We start from the raw sequence: 22,191 nt of genomic DNA, 5'->3' as shown, positions 1-22,191 counted from the left end.
TTTTTTTATTATATCAATAAAATTTCACCACTCATAATTTTACTTTTCAATTTATGTTTAAAATTTAAAAATAAATGCATTAATTATATCTCAAACATCGTACATTTGTATACAAGATAAAAATATAGAACATTTTACATTCGTATCTGGAGGGAGTATGTTACTCTTTCTGTATCACTTTTTTGCATAAATATTAAGAAAATACAAAATTTTATGTAATTTATCTTGATCATATAAAATAACATTAAATACAACTAATTCAACCATAAGAAAAAGATGTACTATTTTGTAGTTGGTCACAAGTTTCAAATGACATTAAATTTTATCTTGAATTATGAGAATATCACTTATTATGAAACGAAAAAAAAAGGTTATACATCACTTAAAGTGATACGGGGGGAGTATCGATTTTCAGCTTCTTTTTTTCTTATGTGTCGGCGTGCTAAGATGTTTATTTTGTCTTTTTATTCCTACTAGAGATTTTTCCCGGACTACGCCCGGGTTTATTCAAATAATGTTGTATTTAATATGATAATATCTATATTAAAATATATTACTTCTATGTAATAAAAATATAAATAGTAAATTGAATTAGAAATGACTAAAACTTACAATTTTTTTCTATTTTTAATATATTTGAGATGGTGAGCAAATGTGAAACGAATAAAGAATTTGTGAAACCTTAGTTATTATCCAAAATATCTTCTGTTACATATTTAGGTTATTAAAATATATATTATTAATCTCCATATCGCATATTTCTTTGTCATATGTATTATTTGTACCATATTGATGTTTTTTTTATATTTTATTTAATCTCCTATAATATATTTTGTCAGCAATTAATATTACTATAGTATTTGTTTACTTATAAAAAAACTTATAAACAAAAAAAAAACTTATAAACAAAAAAATATCTGTCAAAAAAAGGAAACTGTCAAAAAAAAAACTTATAAACAAAAAAATATCTTACCATGTAGCTATAGTTAAAATATTATTCTGGATTAAAACTCAGTGTAAATGATAATCAAAATATTCTCAAAATATTTTCACAATTTATTTAAATTTTATTATTATATATTAGTTGGTTTAAATATTACTATTTAAAAAAAATACAATCAGGTTATTACGTTGTTATTAAAAATGAATATTAATATACCAATTAGGAGAATTTCGAATATATTTTCAGTCCAAAACTATGATCCAAAAACATTATTTTCTTATTATTTTTTCATTTCCAGTAAAAAAAAATCTACTATCTTCTACTAATGTCACAAATTGAAAATATAAATGATTTCTAATTCGATATAGGCTTATTATTTTAATTTAAACTAACAATATTTAGTGATTTAGACTATTATTTTTTTCTTACTTTGAGTCTTTAATATTTGTTTTGTTAAACTTCATATACTATTTTGATTTTAATCTTTCTTTATATTTTGTGAGCATAAATTTTAAAACATTTGTTGGCCGTTATTGTTTAATGTGGTATTAGTTTGTCTACTTTAAGGATTTCCTCAAATTTCCTTAATCAAAAACAAATCTTAATTGTCTTTTTCTAAAAAGATGGAGCTCTATTAACAACTTCCACATAAAGCAAAATTGGTCTTACAAAGACGGTTAATCTTGTAGCTGTCTTTAGAGAGGAGGCTAAAGATCATCAACTGATTTTTGTTTTTATCTTGTGTGGTTCAGTGGTTCTTTCATCCGACTTCTCTTTGTTAGAGTCTAAGTCTTTCTTTTGTTAGTTTTTTACGATTGTTTAAATTCCTAAAATAAAGATTGCATATTTAGATCAAAAATGTAATTCCGGTGAAATGCCAAGTAATGGAAAGAGTACAAATAAATCTGCAATAAACTAACATGGTGGAATTGAGACAAAACAGAAGTGCATGTTCTGCATATTACAATTCCAAACTGTATCACAATTCACAAGTAATTTGTCAACATGATTTACTCACTGAGCTAGTTTGAAGTCTCTTTGTCCCCTTTAGCGCACCCAAAGCCGTGGCTACCATTTTCAATGCCTTCTTTAGCTTCTTTACCGTCTTCCTCTCTTTCTGGCAGGTCTTCCAAACACTGCATCATGGACTTCTTTATGAGCGATCTATACTTTGTCTTCTCCAACAGATTCATCATCACACTCTTCAGGAAGCTCAGTACCTTCCACATTCTCTGTCACCGGCTCACAAACCCCAGTTTTCTTGCACCATCTTTTGATGTAACTGTGGTAGACATTGGGGACATGAGCTGCCTCTTCAAAGCTGTCATTTCATCTTCTGGCTAACCTCCTTTATTCAGCTAGTATTTTGCGCCCTCCACATCAACCATCTCGTCTTTTTGCATCATTTTCTCTAGAAGAGTGAAATGAATCTGTAACAAAAATATCAATTATGGCCACGTCAGCTAGCTTCCAACTGTCAAAAATACAACAAATTGATTCTAAATATTGACCAAAAAAAAAGTTGCTTGTGAGCTGAAAACAATGGAAACCATCACAAAACACCTGATTGTAAGTGATTAGAGAGCAAACCTGACTGTAATCCGCGGAGACGCTTCTCTTGATCCGAAGAATTTCTCTATGTGTCTTCTTTCCGTGCTACGCGCAGATTGTGTATTCTCAATTTTGTTCATTTACCTATTTCTTATATTTTTATTGATTTTTTTTGCATTCACATTTTTTTAAGCTCTAAATTTGATTTTGTATTTCAAACAGTTGTTTCTGTTTTTTTTTAAATAGTCGTTTCCGTTTCACCTTTTCAACTAAATATTTTTATAAATTTACGATTTAGTTTTAAAATTTATGAGATTGTATTTTTAATATAAAGCTTATGTTATTGCAACACATATTTTCATTATATGAAATAAAAATGTAATGCGATTAACACAATAAAGATGAAGGTAGTTTGAGGGTTTTTTGTAAACTTAATATATCACTTGTGTATACAGCTTAAATCATATTAGTTCATAATTTTACCATAAGTAAATGCGTGAGGAAAAAATCTCTAATAACGAACTTCCAAGTATTGTTCTAGGTTTACGTCCACTTTGAAATTGAATGTTATATACCAATTTTATATGTGACTACTTTTACTAATACGTATAATGGTTTTCTACTGAAATGAAAAAAAATAGTAGTTTATAACACTTGAACGAAAAAATGTAGTAGTTTATAACAGCAGCATGGATTAAAATATGAAAATACAATATTATTATATAGTGGTGTCTTATATTTTAAGTTTAAAGTAATTATTTGTTTTTAGTGATTTTTATCATTGTTTAAACGTTTTAACAGTTTTTTATCATGTTTAATTATTATAGTTAATTTTGGTCTAATATAATTTGCATGATGGTTTAACAAATAAGCTTTTTCAACTTTGAAGCAACCATTTGCTAACTCACTATTGTAAGAAAAAGTAGTGTACAAATCAATATATCACTGAAAACTAATCTAAACCTGGAAGGAAGGAAAAATAGAAAAACGCCAATGAAAATTCCGGAGACATGTTATTCTTATTGATCAGTAGCCTGAACCACATAAAAACTCAAAAATGAAACATTGCCTATCTAAGATTGATGAAAGAGAGCAAATGAATAATGTTGTCATGCCTTTAAACTGGGAATAAGTCATTTTTTTTATTTTTCATTCTTAAATGCGTAGAGAGAAACAAAATGCAATTTAGAATAAATATGTCTAGGGAAGCAAGACCTCTCTCAACGTTTCTGGAATCCAATAACAAATTTAAGAATATGTTGGGAAGCAATGAAGGGATTAAGGAAGCGAAACGTTTCTTAACATTTCCTGATGTTTTACGCAGAAACTCATTGTACTTTATTTGAAAATAAAACTTATCCACTTGAAGCTTCTCATAATAAGGGACTGAAGAACCTCCGAGCATTTGCTGAATGAATCTGAAGGAAAACCAAAGGAGGATCTTAACCAAAATTCTCAAGACGTGAAATTCTCAACAACTAAAACCAAAGGATCATATAGTAGCAAGGCAAGATTTTACAGAAACCTTTAAGAACAGTAATCTTATTTCAAGACCTATGCAAAATTCTCAACTTCTTTCTAAAGAACATGATTAAATTATATCCGTTGACCTAATTCATATTAGGATTTGGTTCAGAAAATGTATCACTTGGTTCAGAAAAACTGGGTTTGAAGATTATTTCACTACATTATAGTATTCTCTCAGGACATAATTTATTATGGTTATAAACAAAATTCTTTTCCAAAACTTAAAAAGCAGAGGAGGCTTGTCATAAAGCTCATACAAAGCAACAATAACTACATTGAAGACCACCACTGTGTTGGCATAAATCAAGTTATTATTCAGAACAGATCGTGTTTAAAAAAACATAACTGTCGCAAAAGGTTAAGTAATGGTGGAATACAGAAAAAGAAACTACACCTTTGGTGAGAGTATCAAGAACTCCACTCCACTGGACTCCATACTTCGTGAAAACTTCTTTCTTGGCTTCCTTCTCTGACTCAAACATACCAAAATTCAGAATCTAATGAAACAGTAATGGGCATCACCAGATCCTGTGAAGAAACGAAGATGGAAATAGAATAGGTCACACATATTATTCTTTCTTTATTTCATTGAGACAGGATGGAAAGTAATATATATATACCAAACAAAATTTTATCTTTGATTTAATCTCTTATCTTGATGCATGGGAAGCTTCGGCCTATTTAGAAACTTGAAGGGTTAAAGAAAAAAAAAGCATTCTCTAATCACTCATTCCATCAACGTAGCTACCGAATACAAATGATCATAGATATCAGAAACAAAGACCTACCCAACTGACGGCTTTGATTCTTCGTTTCAGCTAACAACGAAAGACCAACTAAATAAATTTGGCTTTCAAGTGGATTCCTCCCCTGAATAATTTAATTTAAGATCAAGAGCTCCTATGAAGTTGATAAACAGTGTTAAAACTCTAAATAAATAAAAATGGTCCATGATATACAGACTCATAAAATTGGTTTTCATCAAATAACAAAGTTATATAAGAGAGAAGAGTTATGAAGAGAAAGAGAATAAGCATACTGTATATTCCAGAATAGAATTATGCCAGACCAACAGAGGTAGTTGTTCACATGCGTTATATCATAGACATTGAGATGAACCTGTGTAACGGCATCTCCCCTCTTCTCTTCACTCCCTCAATTGAGCCTGAGCTCAAAGTAGGCAACCACATTTTTACTCACAATTGTAACTTGTAGTATCTCAATTAACAGTTACGGTCGATTCATCCCTTTCTTCCTACGACTCTCCAAGACCAAAAAAAAAAAACAATTTTGAAATTTCATCAAATTATATAGAATATGTATTATCTCATTCGAGACAGAATCAAAATCGAATCTCGAAGTTCCTTACTCTAAGACCACTACATATCAGTGGGTCTGCTTCAGTTCTAAAGTAAGAAGTTGACAGCAGGAATCCAAAACTTTTTAACATATTTTTAGGTCTTTAAAGGAATACAAATACCTTGACGCAAAAACACACTTACCCTTCCACCGAGAATCCACGAGCTCGGAACTTATAGCACGTAGCAAGTTGTCGAGTTTGTAAACTGATCCTCAGTTCATTTTAGGCAAATATTTTTGAATACGTCCTGGCGAAATGAATCCTTCAATAACAGTTCCCTGCGAAGAATAACATAAGCAAAACCAAAATAAGTAAGTGAGGAACGGTTTGAAGTAAATAAGTGGGAACTAAATAACTACGTTTTGGAGATTTCATGTACCTGTTCGTCGATGAGCTAAATAAGTGGGAACTAACAATGTTTTATATGCAAATGAAAAAGTGATAAGCGATGAAGTAGATAGAGATAAAGCAAGAAAACAAACACCTCAGTGGTGTCCAAAGTTCTAAACACGTTTATTTTCATCCATTTTTTTTAAAACAGAGCAAACAGATCATTGGTGGTAGTAATCTTAAACTCGTTTATATTCATCAAATCTCTAAACAGATAGATTACGAAGATTTCATGTAAGTGGGAACTAACAATGTTTTTTATTAAATAAGTGGGAACTAAAAACCAAAATTTTTTAGAAGATTGAAGATTGGAATTAAGTTAAATAAGTTGGAACTAAAGGTAAAAAAATTGAAGATTTCATATAACCTTTTCGTCGATGAGGAGCATCTTCAGGCCAATAAGCGTCGGGGTTCCAAGCCTCCCAGAAGTGGATCAGACGGAAGCGCAGCTGAGTTTCGTGGGTACTTAGAGAGATATGACTTCTTCATCAGAAGCAGATGAGACAGGGGACTTTCCATTTGGTTTCGTCGCCATGGATTGAGATTAGAGCGGTTCTAGGGTTTAGGTTTGTACAAAGAAAGAAGTTGAGTATATAAAGAAGCAGGAGAAGAGGGAGTTGATACGAAAGCAGTCGCTATGGTTTCAAGCGGAGAAGACGAAGTGGTAGGAGGTAGATCCTCGTGACTTCCATCGTCGGGCTCGTTTAGTTTTTTTAGATTTCGGCGTATGAAAAATAAAGCCCAGACGTAATGCAAATGAAGCCCACACGTAAACCCACTCTAAATAATAGATTAACTTGAAGCCCAGAAGTAAGCCCAGATATTGAAGCCCGTCTGACGTGTCGAAATGAAATGTTGTGATTGGAGGAATATTTTTAGTGACGTGGATAGCTTAATATCAAAGGATATCTGGCTTTTAGTATTGTGATCCTTTGCATACTGCGTGTTTAACTTATTATCTTTTTATTCTTATCATAAATGTTCCCTCTCCTAATTTTAATATCTGAACTTGAGCTCAAACAACTGTGTAAGCAAACTAGCAGATTCATTGATAGTTTTCATAGAATTTATGTGTTTGTATATCTTGCACAACTTGAAAATCATCCAAAAGCACGAAAACTGTTTGGACATGGAAAAACTAACGAGAGAACTTTTCAAGTCCAAATGATTTTAGAAAATTATGTACTATTATAGGCTCTTCAGCCTATTGACTATTGTAACACTAAACTATATATAGTGATCTGCCTAACTGTGTGCAGGTGTTTAATTTTGATTTTATAAATTGTTTTTACATCACTAGTAAGCAAAAAAACTTAATATTAACCATATTTTCAAATATTTATCTTATTTTTTTCAAACATAATAGTTTTATAGTGTACATGTTGGTCATTTAATTAACTGTTTCAAACCGTTACATTTATTTGTAGATTTTTTTTATATATTTATTTCATTGAATTTATGTTTAATTATTAAACGATTTAATAAATGCAAAGTTTAATTGATTTGGTATATATTTTGTATTTAACAAATATATTATTTAAATATCATATCTAAAAGCATAAATAATAAAAATAACTTAAGACATTAGTAATCTATTTGCATTTTATGACAATTTTTTCTTATATGTTATATTTTGAATTTTTTAAAACGACTTTAAATTACAAAAATGTAAGTTTTCCTTAAGTATACGACTAAAAACATTAAAATGACATGTATAAGTTTGATGGTTGATTTGAAAGCTTTCAAAACCATATGTAAGATAAAAGTCAAAATAATTTAACTGTGAAAACAATACTGTTCACTTTTTCAAGAATGTGTTCGAGGGAAAAAATAAGGTTTTTATGTCATAATTTGTTTAATGTCCACTAGAGAACATTATAAAAATCTAAAATATAAGAAGTGTGTATTTTTCCCTAAATAAAAGCTACGAAATTACCTAATATGATTTACATATATATGGCAATTAATGATTATGAATAATAAAGAATTGATAACAACTTTTGCATCCTTCTTCATTTTATTTAATTTTATATTATTAAAAAAAATAAACAATCACATTAACCATATAATAAAAAATTAGATTTTTTCTTATATGTTATATTTTAAATTTTTTAAAATGACTTTAAATTACAAAAATGAGGAAACCTTATATGTTATATATTGTTTTTAAAACGACTTTAAAATACAAAAATGAGGACACCTTATATGTTATATTTTTCTTATATGTTAGATTTTTTCTTATATGTTATATTTTGAATTTTTTAAAACGACTTTAAATTACAAAAATGTAAGTTTTCCTTAAGTATACGACTAAAACATTAAAATAACATGTATCAATTCGATGGTTGATTTGAAAGTTTTCAAAACCATATGGAAGATAAAAGTCAAAATAATTCAACTGTGAAAACAATACTGTTCACTTTTTTCAAGAATGTGTTCGATGGAAAAAATAAGGTTTTTATGTCATAATTTGTTTAATGTCCAATCCGATCAACCCATGATGTATTAATTATAGTTTTGTTCCATTATTTTTAATAAAAATTGATCCGATCCATCGGAAAAAAATTATATAATAACAACAAAAAATATTTTATATATAGAAATAAAATGATCAAATATATAAAAGAAACTATCGATAATATATAAAAATAAATTCACCCTGCGCAAGGCGCAGGTCTTATCCTAGTCGACTATTGTAACACTAAACTATATATAGTGATCTGCCTAACTGTGTGCAGGTGTTTAATTTTGATTTTATAAATTGTTTTTACATCACTAGTAAGCAAAAATTCTTAATATTAACCATATTTTCAAATATTTATCTTATTTTTTTCAAACATAATAGTTTTATAGTGTACATGTTGGTCATTTAATTACCTGTTTCAAACCATTACATTTATTTGTAGATTTTTTTTATATATTTATTTCATTGAATTTATGTTTAATTATTAAACGATTTAATAAATGAAAATTTAATTGATTTGGTATATATTTTGTATTTAACAAATATATTATTTAAATATCATATCTAAAAGTATAAATAATAAAAATAACTTAAGACATTAGTAATCTATTTGCATTTTATGACAATTTTAAAATATTCATATACATTGCTTGATGAATAAATCGTTTACTATTTTTGATCTTTTAGAAGGTAAATTTATGTTAAGTCTTTTACGATAATTAAAGGTTGGGAGTTGTTATGATTTGAAAAATCTAACTTGATTTCATGTATTAGGATTTTTTTTAATCAAAAATATGTTAACAAAATGAAGACTTTATGATATATATATAAAAAAACTAGATGATGGTCCGGACTAACATATATTCAGCTAATTCAAATTTTAACATAATTTTAAATTTCAATCTAAATATTAAATTAGTTTTAAATCTGAAATTAATAAGAAGATGGAAATTATCAAAAACATCACATTCCTAATACTATTTTTCATGTCTGTTTTAACCACTTTTACTTTCACTTTTAAAGAGTAAAAAAACATTTATAACGCTGGAGTTAACTAATCTAGACTTAGAGTTTAGAGTTGATGAGAAGTTTAAGGTTTTTGGAACGAGGAGTTTAAGAATTTAATAAATATAAAATAAATAATTAAATATCTTTTAAAATATATAAAATAGTTTACAAAAGAATTTTCGAATTTCAAGAAGAATATTAAAAAAATCAAAAGATAAAAAGTTCAAATTTAAAAAAGTATAATTCGAAACAAATGTATTTTTTATTTATTTAAATAATTATTTATTATATGTATATATAGTAAGGATATAAGATAAAAGTTTTTTGCATTCTAACGAAGAAGATGGTTTTTAAAATGTTTTCTTAGTGAAAGTAAACATGAATATTGTACCAACCGTGTGGTAAACATGAAAAGTTCACCTAGATGGATTAGTACTTGCAAAACCTTTTATTTATGTTATCACCAAACTACACATGTAAAAAATATCATCATCATAATAACGAGGGGCGGTTACACAGCCAAGACTTCTGGGCATGTGCCCCCAAGTGATTTTAGTTTCCCTTAAACATTTTACTATAAAATCATATATATAGTGAGGCTCTTTGGGTAGTTACCGTGCGAGGGGGATTACGGGTGAAATTCTCTCAGCGTATTTTAGCAGATTCCCTTTTTTGGGCTTTCTTCCCTGTTTGCTAATGTACACTTTCTAGCAAAGTGGGGCCTCAGCACCGATCTTTAAAATTCCTAGAGTTTGTCTTTGAAGATCATCTGTGTTCTTCTCTAAATCAAAGGGGTTTTTTAAAATTTGGGGATCTATCAATTTCGTTCTGGTTATCTCTCCTTGGGGTTTTTTCTATGGCTTCTCACCTGGACAACGCGCTTCGTCAACTCTCGATTGAAGAAGATGAAGAACCCTTTGTGCTTCCTGATCATCCGGAGTATTACTCAACGGGTAGGAACGCACTTAGCTTGGTGGGCAGATTATTAAACCCTCAGTGTCAGGATATGGCAGATTTTATTCTCAACATGTCTCGGAAGTGGAAGTTGTATGGTAGAGTGAGAGGAGTGGCTCTCACCCGAGAAAAGTTCCAGTTTATTTTTACTCACGAGCATGATATGCTTAACGTTCTTAACAAAGGCGTTCACACTCACAATCTGTGGCCCATCGTCTTGGAAAGATGGGTTGAGAAACCTCCTGAAGATTATCTTCATTTTATCATGGTATGGGTTCAGATGAGGAACATCCCGATAAACCACTACACGAAGAAAGCCTTATGGTCCTTAGGAGACTTCGCGGGTCAAGTAGTGGAGGTTGCTTTTGATCCAGACAAGCCGCAAATCAAAGAGTATGTAAGGGTGCTTGTACGTTTTGATGTTTCAAAACCTCTCCGAAGAGCCAAGAAAGTAACAACGCCGGGTGGTGACACTGTGAACATCCTGTATGATTATGAAAGGATTCAGAAACGGTGTTATACGTTTCAGCGACTAACTCATGAACAGCTTTCGTGCCCTATCTATAGGAATACAAAGATGTTGAATGAGAAAACAGCAGGATCATCTTCAGAGAGTAAGTCTCAGGAGATCAATGAGGTTTTAGAGGAATCTGATCCGCTGTTTGGACTTATTCCAAGATCATCTCTTAGGTTTTGATGCTTTGTCTGGAAAACCTAAGATTGCTAAGGAAGTTATGGAGGATATGCGACTTTACTTGCGTGCTGCTGAAGGTGCAGAGAGATTAGCCAGAGAAGAAAGAGTTAAGAAGTCTTTTGATGATTTGGAGAATGATCCGGTTGGTCAGAAGACTTACTTAAGATTGGAGCCTCCTCCGTCTGTCACTAAGATTCTGGATAAAGGAAAGGGTCATGTCTATGATTTCAGAGCTCAAGAGGTGAAGACTCCTAGATTTGATAAGCTGATGGCAAGTGCTATTTCTGCGGGAACCAAATCTCTTCAATCTGGAAAAGTGGTATCTGCCATGCCTCTCTTGATGGTTCATTCTGATTCTAGTCTCCCTGAATTTTCTGCTCAGAGTTCAACGGGTTATAGTGCTGGTTCTTTCGTCACCAGTGCTTCCGGGACTCCGATAAAGAAACCTAAGGGTAGGCGAAGACCTGGTACTTTCATCAGAAAGGCTAATGGCAAGGGTACGTTGAAGGCAGATGCGAGCAGAGGTTCTAAGTTTGGAGAAGGTGTCTTCACTGATTCGAAGAGGAAAGCAAAGGAAGATGTCGAGCCATCTCAAAGCTCTGCAAGGTTTAAGAAACCATTGGTGGTCCCGATTGAGGGACCGTCCAATATCTAAATGTCTATGATCGGTTGGAATTGCCAGGGCTTGGGCCGTGCACAAGACCTGGTCATTCCAAGACTACGGGAGATGCGCAAAGATCATTTCCCGGACCTTTTGTTTTTGATGGAGACTAAACACAACAGAGATGACTTGGTGGATCTATAGACATGGCTAGGCTATGATAGGGTTATGACAGTTAATCCTATTGGGTACAGCGGAGGCTTAGCATTGATGTGGAAAAACTCTGTACAAATTGACTTCAAGTTTGTAGATAAACACTTGGTGGACTGCTATGTAAAGTTTGGGAAGAAATGTTTTTTTGTATCTTGTATATATGGTGAACCGGTTAAGAATAATAGACCGAAGCTATGGGAAAGACTATCGCGCATTGGAGCTTATCGGAAAGAACCATGGTGTATGGTTGGTGATTTTAACGAAATAAGAAACAATGACGAGAAGATTGGAGGCCCTAGACGAAGTGAGGCTTCTTTTCAAGGTTTTAATGATATGTTTCAGATTGCTGATATGTCGGAATTGCCAAGCACAGGGAATTGCTTCACGTGGGGCGGTCAGCGAGGAACCTTATCTATTCAATCTAAATTGGACAGGAGATTCGGAAACAAGAGTTGGTTTCAGCTTTTCCCTGCCTCCAATCAGGATTTTATGGATAAGCGGGGTTCGGATCACAGGCCAGTTCTGGTCAAATTCTTCTCCTCTTCTGATCCCTACAGAGGAAGCTTTCGTTTTGATGGGAGATTTTTACATAAGCGTGGTGTGCAAGAAGAAATCAAGAAAGCTTGGTTAACAGATCATCCTCTTTTCGAAACCAAGGTATCAGACAGATTGAGGAGATGTAGAAAAGCGCTGAGTAATTGGAAGAAGAAAGAAAACATCAATGCTCGTGATAAGATCAAGCAGCTTCAATGTGCCTTGGAGTTGGAGCAATCTTCTTTGCATCCCTCAACATTGAGAATTTATTTTCTCAAATCTGAACTCGTCCAGGCTTATAGAGAGGAGGAAATGTTTTGGAAGCAGAGATGCAAGGATAAATGGGCTATCAAGGGGGATCTAAACACCAAATACTATCATGCTTCAGTGAAAGCAAACAGAGCAAGGAAAAGGATCATTAAACTAATTGATGCCTATGGTCAAGAACAATTCTCTGAAGCTGCTAAAGGGGAAGTTGCTTCTGAATATTTCTCCAAATTATTCAAATCAACTTCCAATGGTGATTTCACTAGTCTATTTGAAGGTTTCACTAGACGCGTTACTGATGGTATGAATGAGGATCTTTCCAGAGATGACAGTAAAGAAGAGGTTAAGGATGCGGTCTTCTCTATCAATGCAAGCAGTGCCCCTGGTCCGGATGGGATGACCGGTCTTTTCTTCCAAAGATATTGGAATACGGTTGGAGACCAAGTTACAAAGGAGGTTCGTGATTTTTTCGTAACAGGCTTGTTTCCTGTTGAATGGAATTACACGCATCTCTGCCTAATTCCAAAGATTGATGATCCTGTTCTTATGTCGGATTTGAGACCTATAAGCTTATGCTCGGTTCTATATAAGATTATCTCGAAGATTTTGGTTTCCAGACTCAAACCTCTCCTACCTGTCATTGTCTCTTCTTCCCAATCGGCGTTTGTTGAAGAGAGGCTTATAACGGATAATATTCTGATTGCACATGAAGTTATTCATGCTCTGAAGACAGATAGAAGCATCTCAGAAGAATTCATGGCCATCAAATCAGATACGTCGAAGGCGTATGATCGTGTGGAGTGGGGTTATCTTCGAGCTCTTCTTTTGGCTTTGGGGTTTGAGGCTGTCTGGGTTGAAAGAGTTATGTTTTGTGTATCAACGGTTAGATACTCGACTCTCATTAATGATCAGCCTTTTGGAAGCATCCAGCCAGAGAGAGGGATCAGACAAGATCTCCGTTCCTTTTCGTTCTATGTCCTGAAGGTCTTATCCATTTAATTGAAAAGGCGGTTCAATGTGAAGCTATTCAAGGCATTCAGTTCTCACAGGAAGGACCGATGATTCATCATATGCTTTTCGCTGATGACAGTCTTCTGATATGTAAAGCAACGAGGGAACAAGCTAAGGAGTTGATGAGGATTCTTCAGGTTTACGAAAAAGCCACATGTCAAAAGGTTAACGAAGCTAAATCAGCTATAACTTTTGGTTTGAAGGTTGATACCCTTACTAAAACTGCTATTCAGGAGATCACAGGCATCACTAAAGAAGGTGGTTCAGGAGTTTACCTTGGCCTTCCTGAATGTTTCAGCGGATCCAAAACCGAAATTTTGGCCTACATTTATGATAGATTGAAGGATCGCTTATCTGGCTGGTTTGCGAAACTTCTTTCTTTGGGAGGCAAGGAGGTTTTAATCAAGGCGGTAGCGATGGCAATGCCCGTGTATGCAATGTCATGTTTTAAATTGACAAAAAGTCTTGTGAAAATCTTACCAAGGCTATGGCTGATTTTTGGTGGAATTCTCTAGAGCATAAAAAGAAGGTTCACTGGTTAAGTTGGACCAAGATGTGTCTGGCAAAAGAGCAAGGGGGATTGGGATTTAAGGACATTCAAGGCTTCAATCAAGCGCTGTTGGCAAAGCAAGCTTGGCGTATTATCAATGATCCTGATTCTCTTTTTGCAAGATTTTTCAAGAGCAGGTACTTCAATTCTTCGAATTTCTTGTCTGCAAAGAATGGTCCGCGACCATCTTATGCTTGGCGGAGCATTCAATTTGGGAAGGAACTTCTGGTTCAAGGTCTGCGTAAACAGCTAGGTAATGGAAGCTCTGTGTTTGTGTGGACTGAGAACTGGATTGATGATAATGGAAGAAGGAGACCCTTGATGAAGAATATCCTTGTGGACCTAATGCTCAGAGTTAGTGACTTGATTGATCATCAAAATAGATGCTGGAATCTAGAGAAACTTGAGGAGCTTTTTTATGAGGAGGACATAAGGAGCATTCTGGCTATGAAAATTGCTTTTGACCATGATGACTACTGGGTTTGGCTGCAAAACAGGAATGGTAGTTATTCAGTTAAATCTGGATATTGGTTCATCAACAGTTTGATTAACAGGTCATTTATTCAAGAAGCTGAAGCGAGACCCTCTCTGAATGATATCAAGAAAGAGATTTGGAAGATCTCTATGACTCCAAAAATCAAGGCTTTCTTCTGGAGGGCGGTTAGTAATGCAATCCCTGTTGGAGAACTGTTGGTGAAGAGAGGAATTAGAATGGATCCAGTATGTCAAGCTTGTGGTTTTCAGGGTGAATCTATCAACCATATTATCTTTGGTTGTTCGATTGCTAGACAGGTTTGGGCATTGGCCAATGTTCCCTGTATTGAGAATGGTTTTGATAAGAGATCACATTATTCGAACTTCCATGAAGTTTTGATAATGATGAAGAATATCTCGATTTCGGAAGAGGTCAGAAATGCTATTCCATGGATTGTATGGTACTTATGGAAATACAGAAATGGGATCATCTTTGAAGGAAAACAAAGTAGTGCTGAAGAATTAGTCATCAAGATTAAGGAAGAGGCGGAATTTTGGATGTTAGCTCAGAATAACGAAAAGCAGAGGCTTAGGGAAGATCAAGAAGCTATGACGGTTGTTAAGAAGTCATGGTCTTGTCCTCCATCTGGATGGCTCAAATGCAACATCGGTGTCTATCGTGATAAGGTTCAAATGAGGAGTGGGGCAGCTTGGGTTTTGAGAAATGATATTGGCAAGGTCTTAATTCATAGTCGCCGTGCTTTCTCGAACATACGATCAAATGATGAAGCAAAATTCCATGGTCTGAGATGGGCTATTGAGAGCATGCATGATCATCGTCTCAATAGAGTTATTTTTGCTTTGGATGATGATACTTTTACGATGGTGATCCTAAGACCCAAGGCGTGGCCAAACTTTAGATGCCAGCAACTCGAGCTTATGGAAAGTTTAAGCAAATTGGAGTGGTGGAGATTGGTTAAAGAAGATAGAGAAACTAATAGAGGGGCTTTTTTCATTGCTCAGAGTGTGATCCAGTTGGGTTATGCTCAATCTTATGTGGCTGCAGGACCTCCCTTTTGGTTGGCTAGTCTCTTTGAGAGTGAAGAAACTGACCTTTCTGCTTAGTTGGCGTTTTCGATGGATGGCTTTCAAGATTTTTTGGTTTGGATCGACGATAGTTTATGTTTGATATTGGGTTTAGTCTGATTTTTGCGTTGAAAGTTTTAGTTGGCTTTGGTTGTTTTAAGCATAATAGTTCGGTCTGTGTTTTGTATGTCACGGTTGCTTGATGTCTTAAACTTTCAATTAATATACCAGATGACAAAAAAAAAATAGTGAGGCTCGTTTCTCTCTTTTGAGAGTGTCCAGGTAGACAGTTTATGGGTCCCACCAAAATCAACTTTATTCAAAGCAAAACCGAAGCGGAGACTTCGATCGTCGTCCACCACGATCAAAGCTATTATGTCATCCATATTCTTCATCTCCCCCCCTTGACTCTACCTATATAAACTCTCCCGAATCTCTGATAGCTTCCATGGATAGGAAACAGTCAGAGATTTCCAGATCCAACGCTTCGGATAAAGCTCCGGCAATATCGAGCAGCGCATCCATGGCTAAGAATCCAGCGAAATCACCACAAAATCTCCAACTGAATCGAGCACTGGTTCCATGGATAAGAAAAAAAAGGGCTGATTGGCTCCATCTACAGCCCTGATGAGACGGTATTGTTCCAACTAGCATCTTATATTATATTTGATCTTAATTTTGTTTTTTAAATCGTCTAACTTTGATAGCAGAATTCGGTGATCATGGATTTATTCCTGCTGCTCGCGCCACTCACTACCGTCCATCGGTTCCATAAAGGTTGTTTGAATCTGACAATGATTTCTTTGTAGTTCTAGCAGAGAACCTTCTTGAACTAAGAATTGAAATAATGTATATAGTCTTTAAAAAAAAAATCAATCCTTTCTTGGTGAAGGACTTATTATATATGTATCCTTGCAGAGTGTTTGAGAATCGTTGCAGTATGCGAAGCGATTTAGCCGGTACAAGAATCCAGATGCTGTTCGACAAGTTCGAGAGTATCCTTTTTCTCATTTAGTTGTTTCATAGTGTTTAATCCATGGTAGCGTTTTGACATGTTTGCATCTTTATTAGTTTCAGGTAAAGCGAGTGGAGATTTGATTTGTGTTTAGTTTGGTTTACTGCACTAGCTCAAGTTTTATTAAATCTGCCTTTAACCAACTTAATCAAATATAGACTGCCGAGTTCCTATGTACTGGGGATGTTGCCAGTATTGAAACAACAAATGGATGGTGCTATGGCTCATGCCCCAAGTTCTCATCATGCACGTGTGCGGCCTGCCATGATGAAAATGCGGTTGGAGTTGCAAGGTAAGAGGAGCTGCACTATTTTACATTATCCTTTTGCAAATTGTTCCCATACAACTCTCATTAGCTTCACAACTAACAAATGGTCTCTGATTTCACTACTAGGTACCGGGTTGAGATGTTAGTTATTGATGTATCTGACACCGCCGTGTTCGTTACTTTTGATGGTGAGATGAACAAGTTGACCAGTGGTCCTGCTGTAGCAGCGTCCATGATAACGTCTAAAAAATATTCGTTTTTTTTTTGTTAATTCGATTTTAAGGTACTGTCATCCGATGTTGAACATGGTGTCACTTCTGGAGAAGATCGAAGGTTCCCTTTTTTTGTTTCTTTTTTTTTTCTTCTTGTCTTGTAGTAGAGGTTCTTTTTGATTTGATTCTTCAAACTGATTTTCTCTTTTTTCTTCTTCTTTTGAACAGAAGCCATGCTCAAACAACCTTAATCCTAGAAAGACCGGAACTGGAACATGTGTTTGAATGATGGAAAAGAGTCCCTTCCTGAGGTCAAACTTCATGGTCAACATGACATCTTGATGGAAAAGAGTCTTATTTGTCCTCATGTAATTGATACAGATTGGTGTGCTATTTGAGGTTAAAGACTATTAGTACTTTTCAATTCCTTAGTTTTGTGAGAATATGCCATATGGTCTACCTTAAATTCCACAGAATACTGAGTAGACATCAACTCATTGAGTTTGAGGTAAGCTGTTAAATCTTTTCTATCATCAGCTAAGTCATTTTTTACACAAGACTTTTATACCATTGCATTGAAAAGCTCTGTGTTCTTGGAAATCTCTGTCCTGAAACTGCTGAAGAAGCAGTGGCAATGGTTCCTTTTCTCAAGGTACAATAAAGAACATTCTAACCATTTCTATTTTGTGGAATAGCTTTTTTGTAGACAAAAGGAAGAGCTTACAGTGAGTAAGCAATTGAGAAGATGCTCAATGATCTCTCCCTTGTCAAGAGATTCAAATAGTGCAAAAAATCTCGAGATCTAAGATTTTAAACATATGTCAGGTTGTATTATTCTCTTTTTAGCTGATGATGTGTGTTTGGAGTTAAATTATTAAGAAAGGCAGTGACAGATTAGGGATGTGAGCAATCCATATACTAAATAATCATGTACACTGTGTTATACCATATTGATCAAATATATGATTCAATTTGCAATATAAAATTTGCAATATAAAATGTTTTTAAAAAAGATTGGGAAAACTGTTTTTTAGAGCAAAAAATAGTAACTATGTCCCTTTAGACTAATCTATATTTTGTGTCATATTTTTCTATAATACCCTTTAATATTTATGAAAATAATTTTAATAAATAGTTTTAGAAACAAAAAAAATTTGGAAAAATAGTAATATTTGTTAAAATACATATATGAACTTAATGGTATATTTTCCAGTTATAAAAAAGTTAAAATTATAGATTTCAGATTATGTTCTAAAAAAAGTAGAAATGACATTCTACGAAGTAGAAAACGAAATCTACTTTTTTCATTGAATCTACAATGTTTAGAATACGTGATCTACGAAAATAGGAGTATTCTACAAATATGTGGAATACACATTCCGCGCTTAACCTACCATTCTAAAATTCTTAGAAATCAAAATCTACACATTAATCTAATTCTAAAACATGTAGAAACCGACTTCTACAGATTTACTAAAAATCTAAAACATGTAGAAATCAAATTCTAAACATTACTATAATTCTAAAAAAAACTGTAGACACTGATTTCTACATATTAGTTGTATTCTACGGATAAGAAATCAGTTCCTAAAAATATGGAAACAAAATATTTGAGAATATTCACTTTTCTATTTTTTTTTAAAATCGATTTTTTTTTAAAAAAAAAACGAAAAAGGAACAAAAAAAATCGACAAAAAAACCTTGGCAACCTTCTTCGCCGTCTTCTATATTCCATTGATTGTTCACAAAATTTTCACAAAATTTTCACATTATTTCTACCATGATTCATGTCTATGCTTCATGTGGTGTTTGGGAATTGGTTGTATCTTTAGGTTGGAGTTTTAATGTTGATAAAAAGAAAGGAGGAAGGTTACTTGCTTTGGAATTGAAGTCTTCTCTGGAAGAGTTACAGAAAAACGTTATAGAGGATTTTGGTTTTGAAGAAACAGATGCTGATTTGAAGTTGAGTTACCTTCCTATTGGATTGATCAATTCATCAAAATGTCCACCAGTGATCATTGGAAACTCAAGGCAAGTTCAAAATTTTCTAGGGTTTTGTAAGAAGCATCAGTCAACTCAATTGTGTGTCAGCTATAAAGCAAAGCAAGGAAATCCAAATAAGATCGACATTGATCTTAATAAGATGCCAACTGATGCAAGTACTAGTGAAGAGAACGAGCGAAATCCTTGTGACATTGGGACCGCTTCAAATATTGTTAAGGGGGCTAAGCATAACGAGAAGAGGAAAGGGAAGATGAAGCAAAGTGAAGTTGATGGAGATGATTATGACGCTGACAAGCATAACAAGAAGAAGAAAGGAAAGATGAAGCAAGACGAGGTTGAAGGAGATGATTATGATGCTGACAAGATCAATTCTGAAAAAGAAAACAGAGAAAAATTGGCAAAGAGTCAGGTGGTGGAATTGGTTAAGACGGGAGATCTTTTCCTCAACAAAACAGTTTTGAAAGCGAGGTTTGAGTTATGTGCAATGAAGCATAACTTTCACTACACAGTTACCAACTCCAATAAATCAGTTTGGTGTATTAGATGCGCTGATAAGGTGTGCTTTTGGGGTGCTCGAGCTGAGTGTTTGAAGGGCTCCACATATTTTATTATTAAGAAGTATGTCGGTGTACATTCCTGCGCACCTTCAAACAAAACCAGTGCCGGAAAGACAGCTTCAGCGAAAACGATAGGCAGTCTGCTAATGCATAAATATGAAGGTATCAAGGAAGGGCCTAAAGCGAAAGATATTGTTCAGATTATGCGTAATGATTATGGATGTGAGATCTCTGATTCTTTAGCATGGGATTCCCGTGAATATGCAGTCAACGCTGTTAGAGGTATTCCAGAGGAAAGTTATGGGAAAATACCAAAATACTTGCACATGCTGCGAGAGGCCAATCCGGGTACACATTCCTCTTACAAGACTGACGTCGATGGTAGATTTCGATATCTGTTTATAGCGTTTGGTCAATCGATCAGAGGCTTTAACACAGTCATGAGGCGTGTCATTGTTGTCGATGGAACATTCTTGAAGAGTAAATTCAAAGGGGTGCTACTGGTTGCAACTGCTATAGATGGAAATTCAAATTTATATCCTATTGCATTTGGGATAGTAGACTCTGAGAATGAACAGTCTTGGGAATGGTTTATGAGACAATTAAAAGTTGTTGTTGCTGATGATAATGGTTTGGCTTTTATTTCGGATAGACAAGTGTCAATAGCGAAGGCACTGGAGAAAGTGTATCCGCTAGCGAGACATGGTATTTGTATTCATCATTTGTTGAATAATGTGATATCGTATTTCAAGGGGAAGGGATTAGCTGGGTTGATTTCTAAGGCTTCAAAGGCTTATAGAGTGGTTGATTTCAAGAAGACGTTTGCTCATGTTTGCAATATCAGTCCAGCAATTGGAAATTATCTTATGAAAGCAGATGTCAAAAAGTGGGCTAGATGTCAATTTCATGGATACAGGTATGACATTAGGACAAACAATCCTGCAGAGTCGATAAATTCTGCGTTGCGTTCGCCGAGAGAGTTTCCCGTAATTCCTTTGTTGGACAGTATTAGAGAAATGCTGACACGCTGGTTTTTTAAGCGTAAGCAATCGATTTCAAAGCACACCCACCGTTTGACCATAAATGTGGAGGAAAAGATTGATAGGAGAATTGGAAAGGGGGAAACTTTCAGAGTTTACCCTGTAACCGATAGCCAGCTGCTTGTTAAAGGCGATACAATTGACTGCTTTGTTGATTTGGACAAACGGACTTGTTCTTGTGGGAAGTACGACCTCTTGAAAATCCCTTGTAGACACGCAATAAAAGCTGGTTTCTTTGTTGGTAGAGAACCATATACATTGACTGATTTTTTGTATACCACGGGAGCTTGGAGAGAAGCTTATCAAGAAAGCATAAATCCCATTTCAGTTCCTGAAGATGGTTGGTCTGTTCCACAAGTAGTGGAAAATTCTGAAGTGCTACCGCCTGAGACAAGAAGATCTCTTGGAAGAAATAGAAAACGCAGATATGAAACTGTTGAAGACAAAATCCGATCATCACAAGGATCACAGGGGGATCAGCTTCGTAAGTGCAGTAGATGTGGTCTTGGTGGTCATAATAGAGCAACTTGCAAGATTCCAATATAGTGGATTTGTTTGTTGTGTTCTTCACAATTTAGTGAAAGTTTTCCAGACTTCATTTGCTTGATTTCTAGTAACTTTGTTTCTGTTTGTGACAATTTTGTTTCAGTTTTTCAGATTATATTTGCTTGAATTTTAGTAACTTTGATTCAGTTTGTGAGAACTTTGTTTAATTTTCATAACTTATTCTTAAACAAACTGTGATGTCCGCTACGTTTGGATCGATCAATCTATATATTGAATGGTCGATCCGTCGGTCGATCCTGATCAATATGCAAAACAGACAAAAACAAGGACAATCTTTTGATCGACCTGGTACAGTTCTCTCGATCGGCAAAGCTCGATCTTGTACCGACCGATCGATCGACTATTTGGATCGATCGATCAATAATTTGGATCGATCGATCGGCCGTATGAAACGATCGATCCCGTACTCTGATAAATCTTATTTGAACCGAATTTAACTCAGCAAAATAGAGAGAATAGGATAAAAACCTCCATTTATCTTCTCCTTCATGACTATACTTAATAGAATGGTAACTTACTATAGGTTATATAATTAATAAAAGTTATAATCTAAACTGGATATATAAAACATGCAAACAACCCAGATCCGAATTCGAAATGCGCAGAAAATTTTAAAAAACCGGTGGAATACAATGGAAAGATATAACTGATACTGATCATTGGTGGTCGTCAGGACTGCAGCTCCTACTCTGTCCTGGTGCTCGTCTGCTCCTATGGAGGCGTGAACCTCGCTCTGCATCGGTTGCTTCATCAGATGGTTCATTTTCTGCGTCGTCTCTAGTCATACCAGCTGCCTCTGTAGTCTGTGGAGTGCGGCAGCAGGAAGGAGTAGGTGGACATCTAATCTTTGCGAGTGCACCCCACACAGTCTGCATCATCGTCGAGAGCTTGACTAATGTAT

The 22,191-nt window shown here is 34.3% G+C and overlaps 2 protein-coding genes across 2 annotated transcripts; both read left to right on the top strand.

Annotated features, from left to right (window-relative positions):
* The first annotated feature begins 10,099 nt into the window (after positions 1-10,099).
* On the top strand, positions 10,100-11,546 carry LOC106353770. Its single transcript, XM_013793569.1, has 2 exons — positions 10,100-10,811; positions 10,888-11,546. Exons 1-2 carry the CDS (start codon positions 10,100-10,102, stop codon positions 11,544-11,546), a joined length of 1,371 nt encoding a protein of 456 aa, XP_013649023.1.
* A 7,356-nt stretch (positions 11,547-18,902) lies between these two features.
* Positions 18,903-21,269, top strand: LOC106435218. The gene has a single exon (XM_013876084.2). The coding sequence runs from the start codon at positions 18,903-18,905 to the stop codon at positions 21,267-21,269; it is 2,367 nt and encodes a 788-aa protein (XP_013731538.2).
* Positions 21,270-22,191: the final 922 nt, after the last annotated feature.

Source organism: Brassica napus, chromosome C2, assembly GCF_020379485.1.
Source record: "Brassica napus cultivar Da-Ae chromosome C2, Da-Ae, whole genome shotgun sequence".
NCBI lineage: Eukaryota > Viridiplantae > Streptophyta > Magnoliopsida > Brassicales > Brassicaceae > Brassica > Brassica napus.
Note: the sequence above shows the minus strand (reverse complement) of the source record. Positions and strands in the feature narration are given on the sequence as shown.

What these genes read in the sequence shown, in the direction of transcription:
- LOC106435218 (XM_013876084.2), top strand. Translation starts at nt 18,903, where the DNA reads ATGATTCATGTCTATGCTTCATGTGGTGTTTGGGAATTGGTTGTATCT.
- LOC106353770 (XM_013793569.1), top strand. Translation starts at nt 10,100, where the DNA reads ATGGCTTCTCACCTGGACAACGCGCTTCGTCAACTCTCGATTGAAGAA. An exon ending in AGCAGGATCATCTTCAGAGA is followed by an intron (nt 10,812 to 10,887) that starts GTAAGTCTCAGG and finishes ATCATCTCTTAG; the next exon opens with GTTTTGATGCTTTGTCTGGA.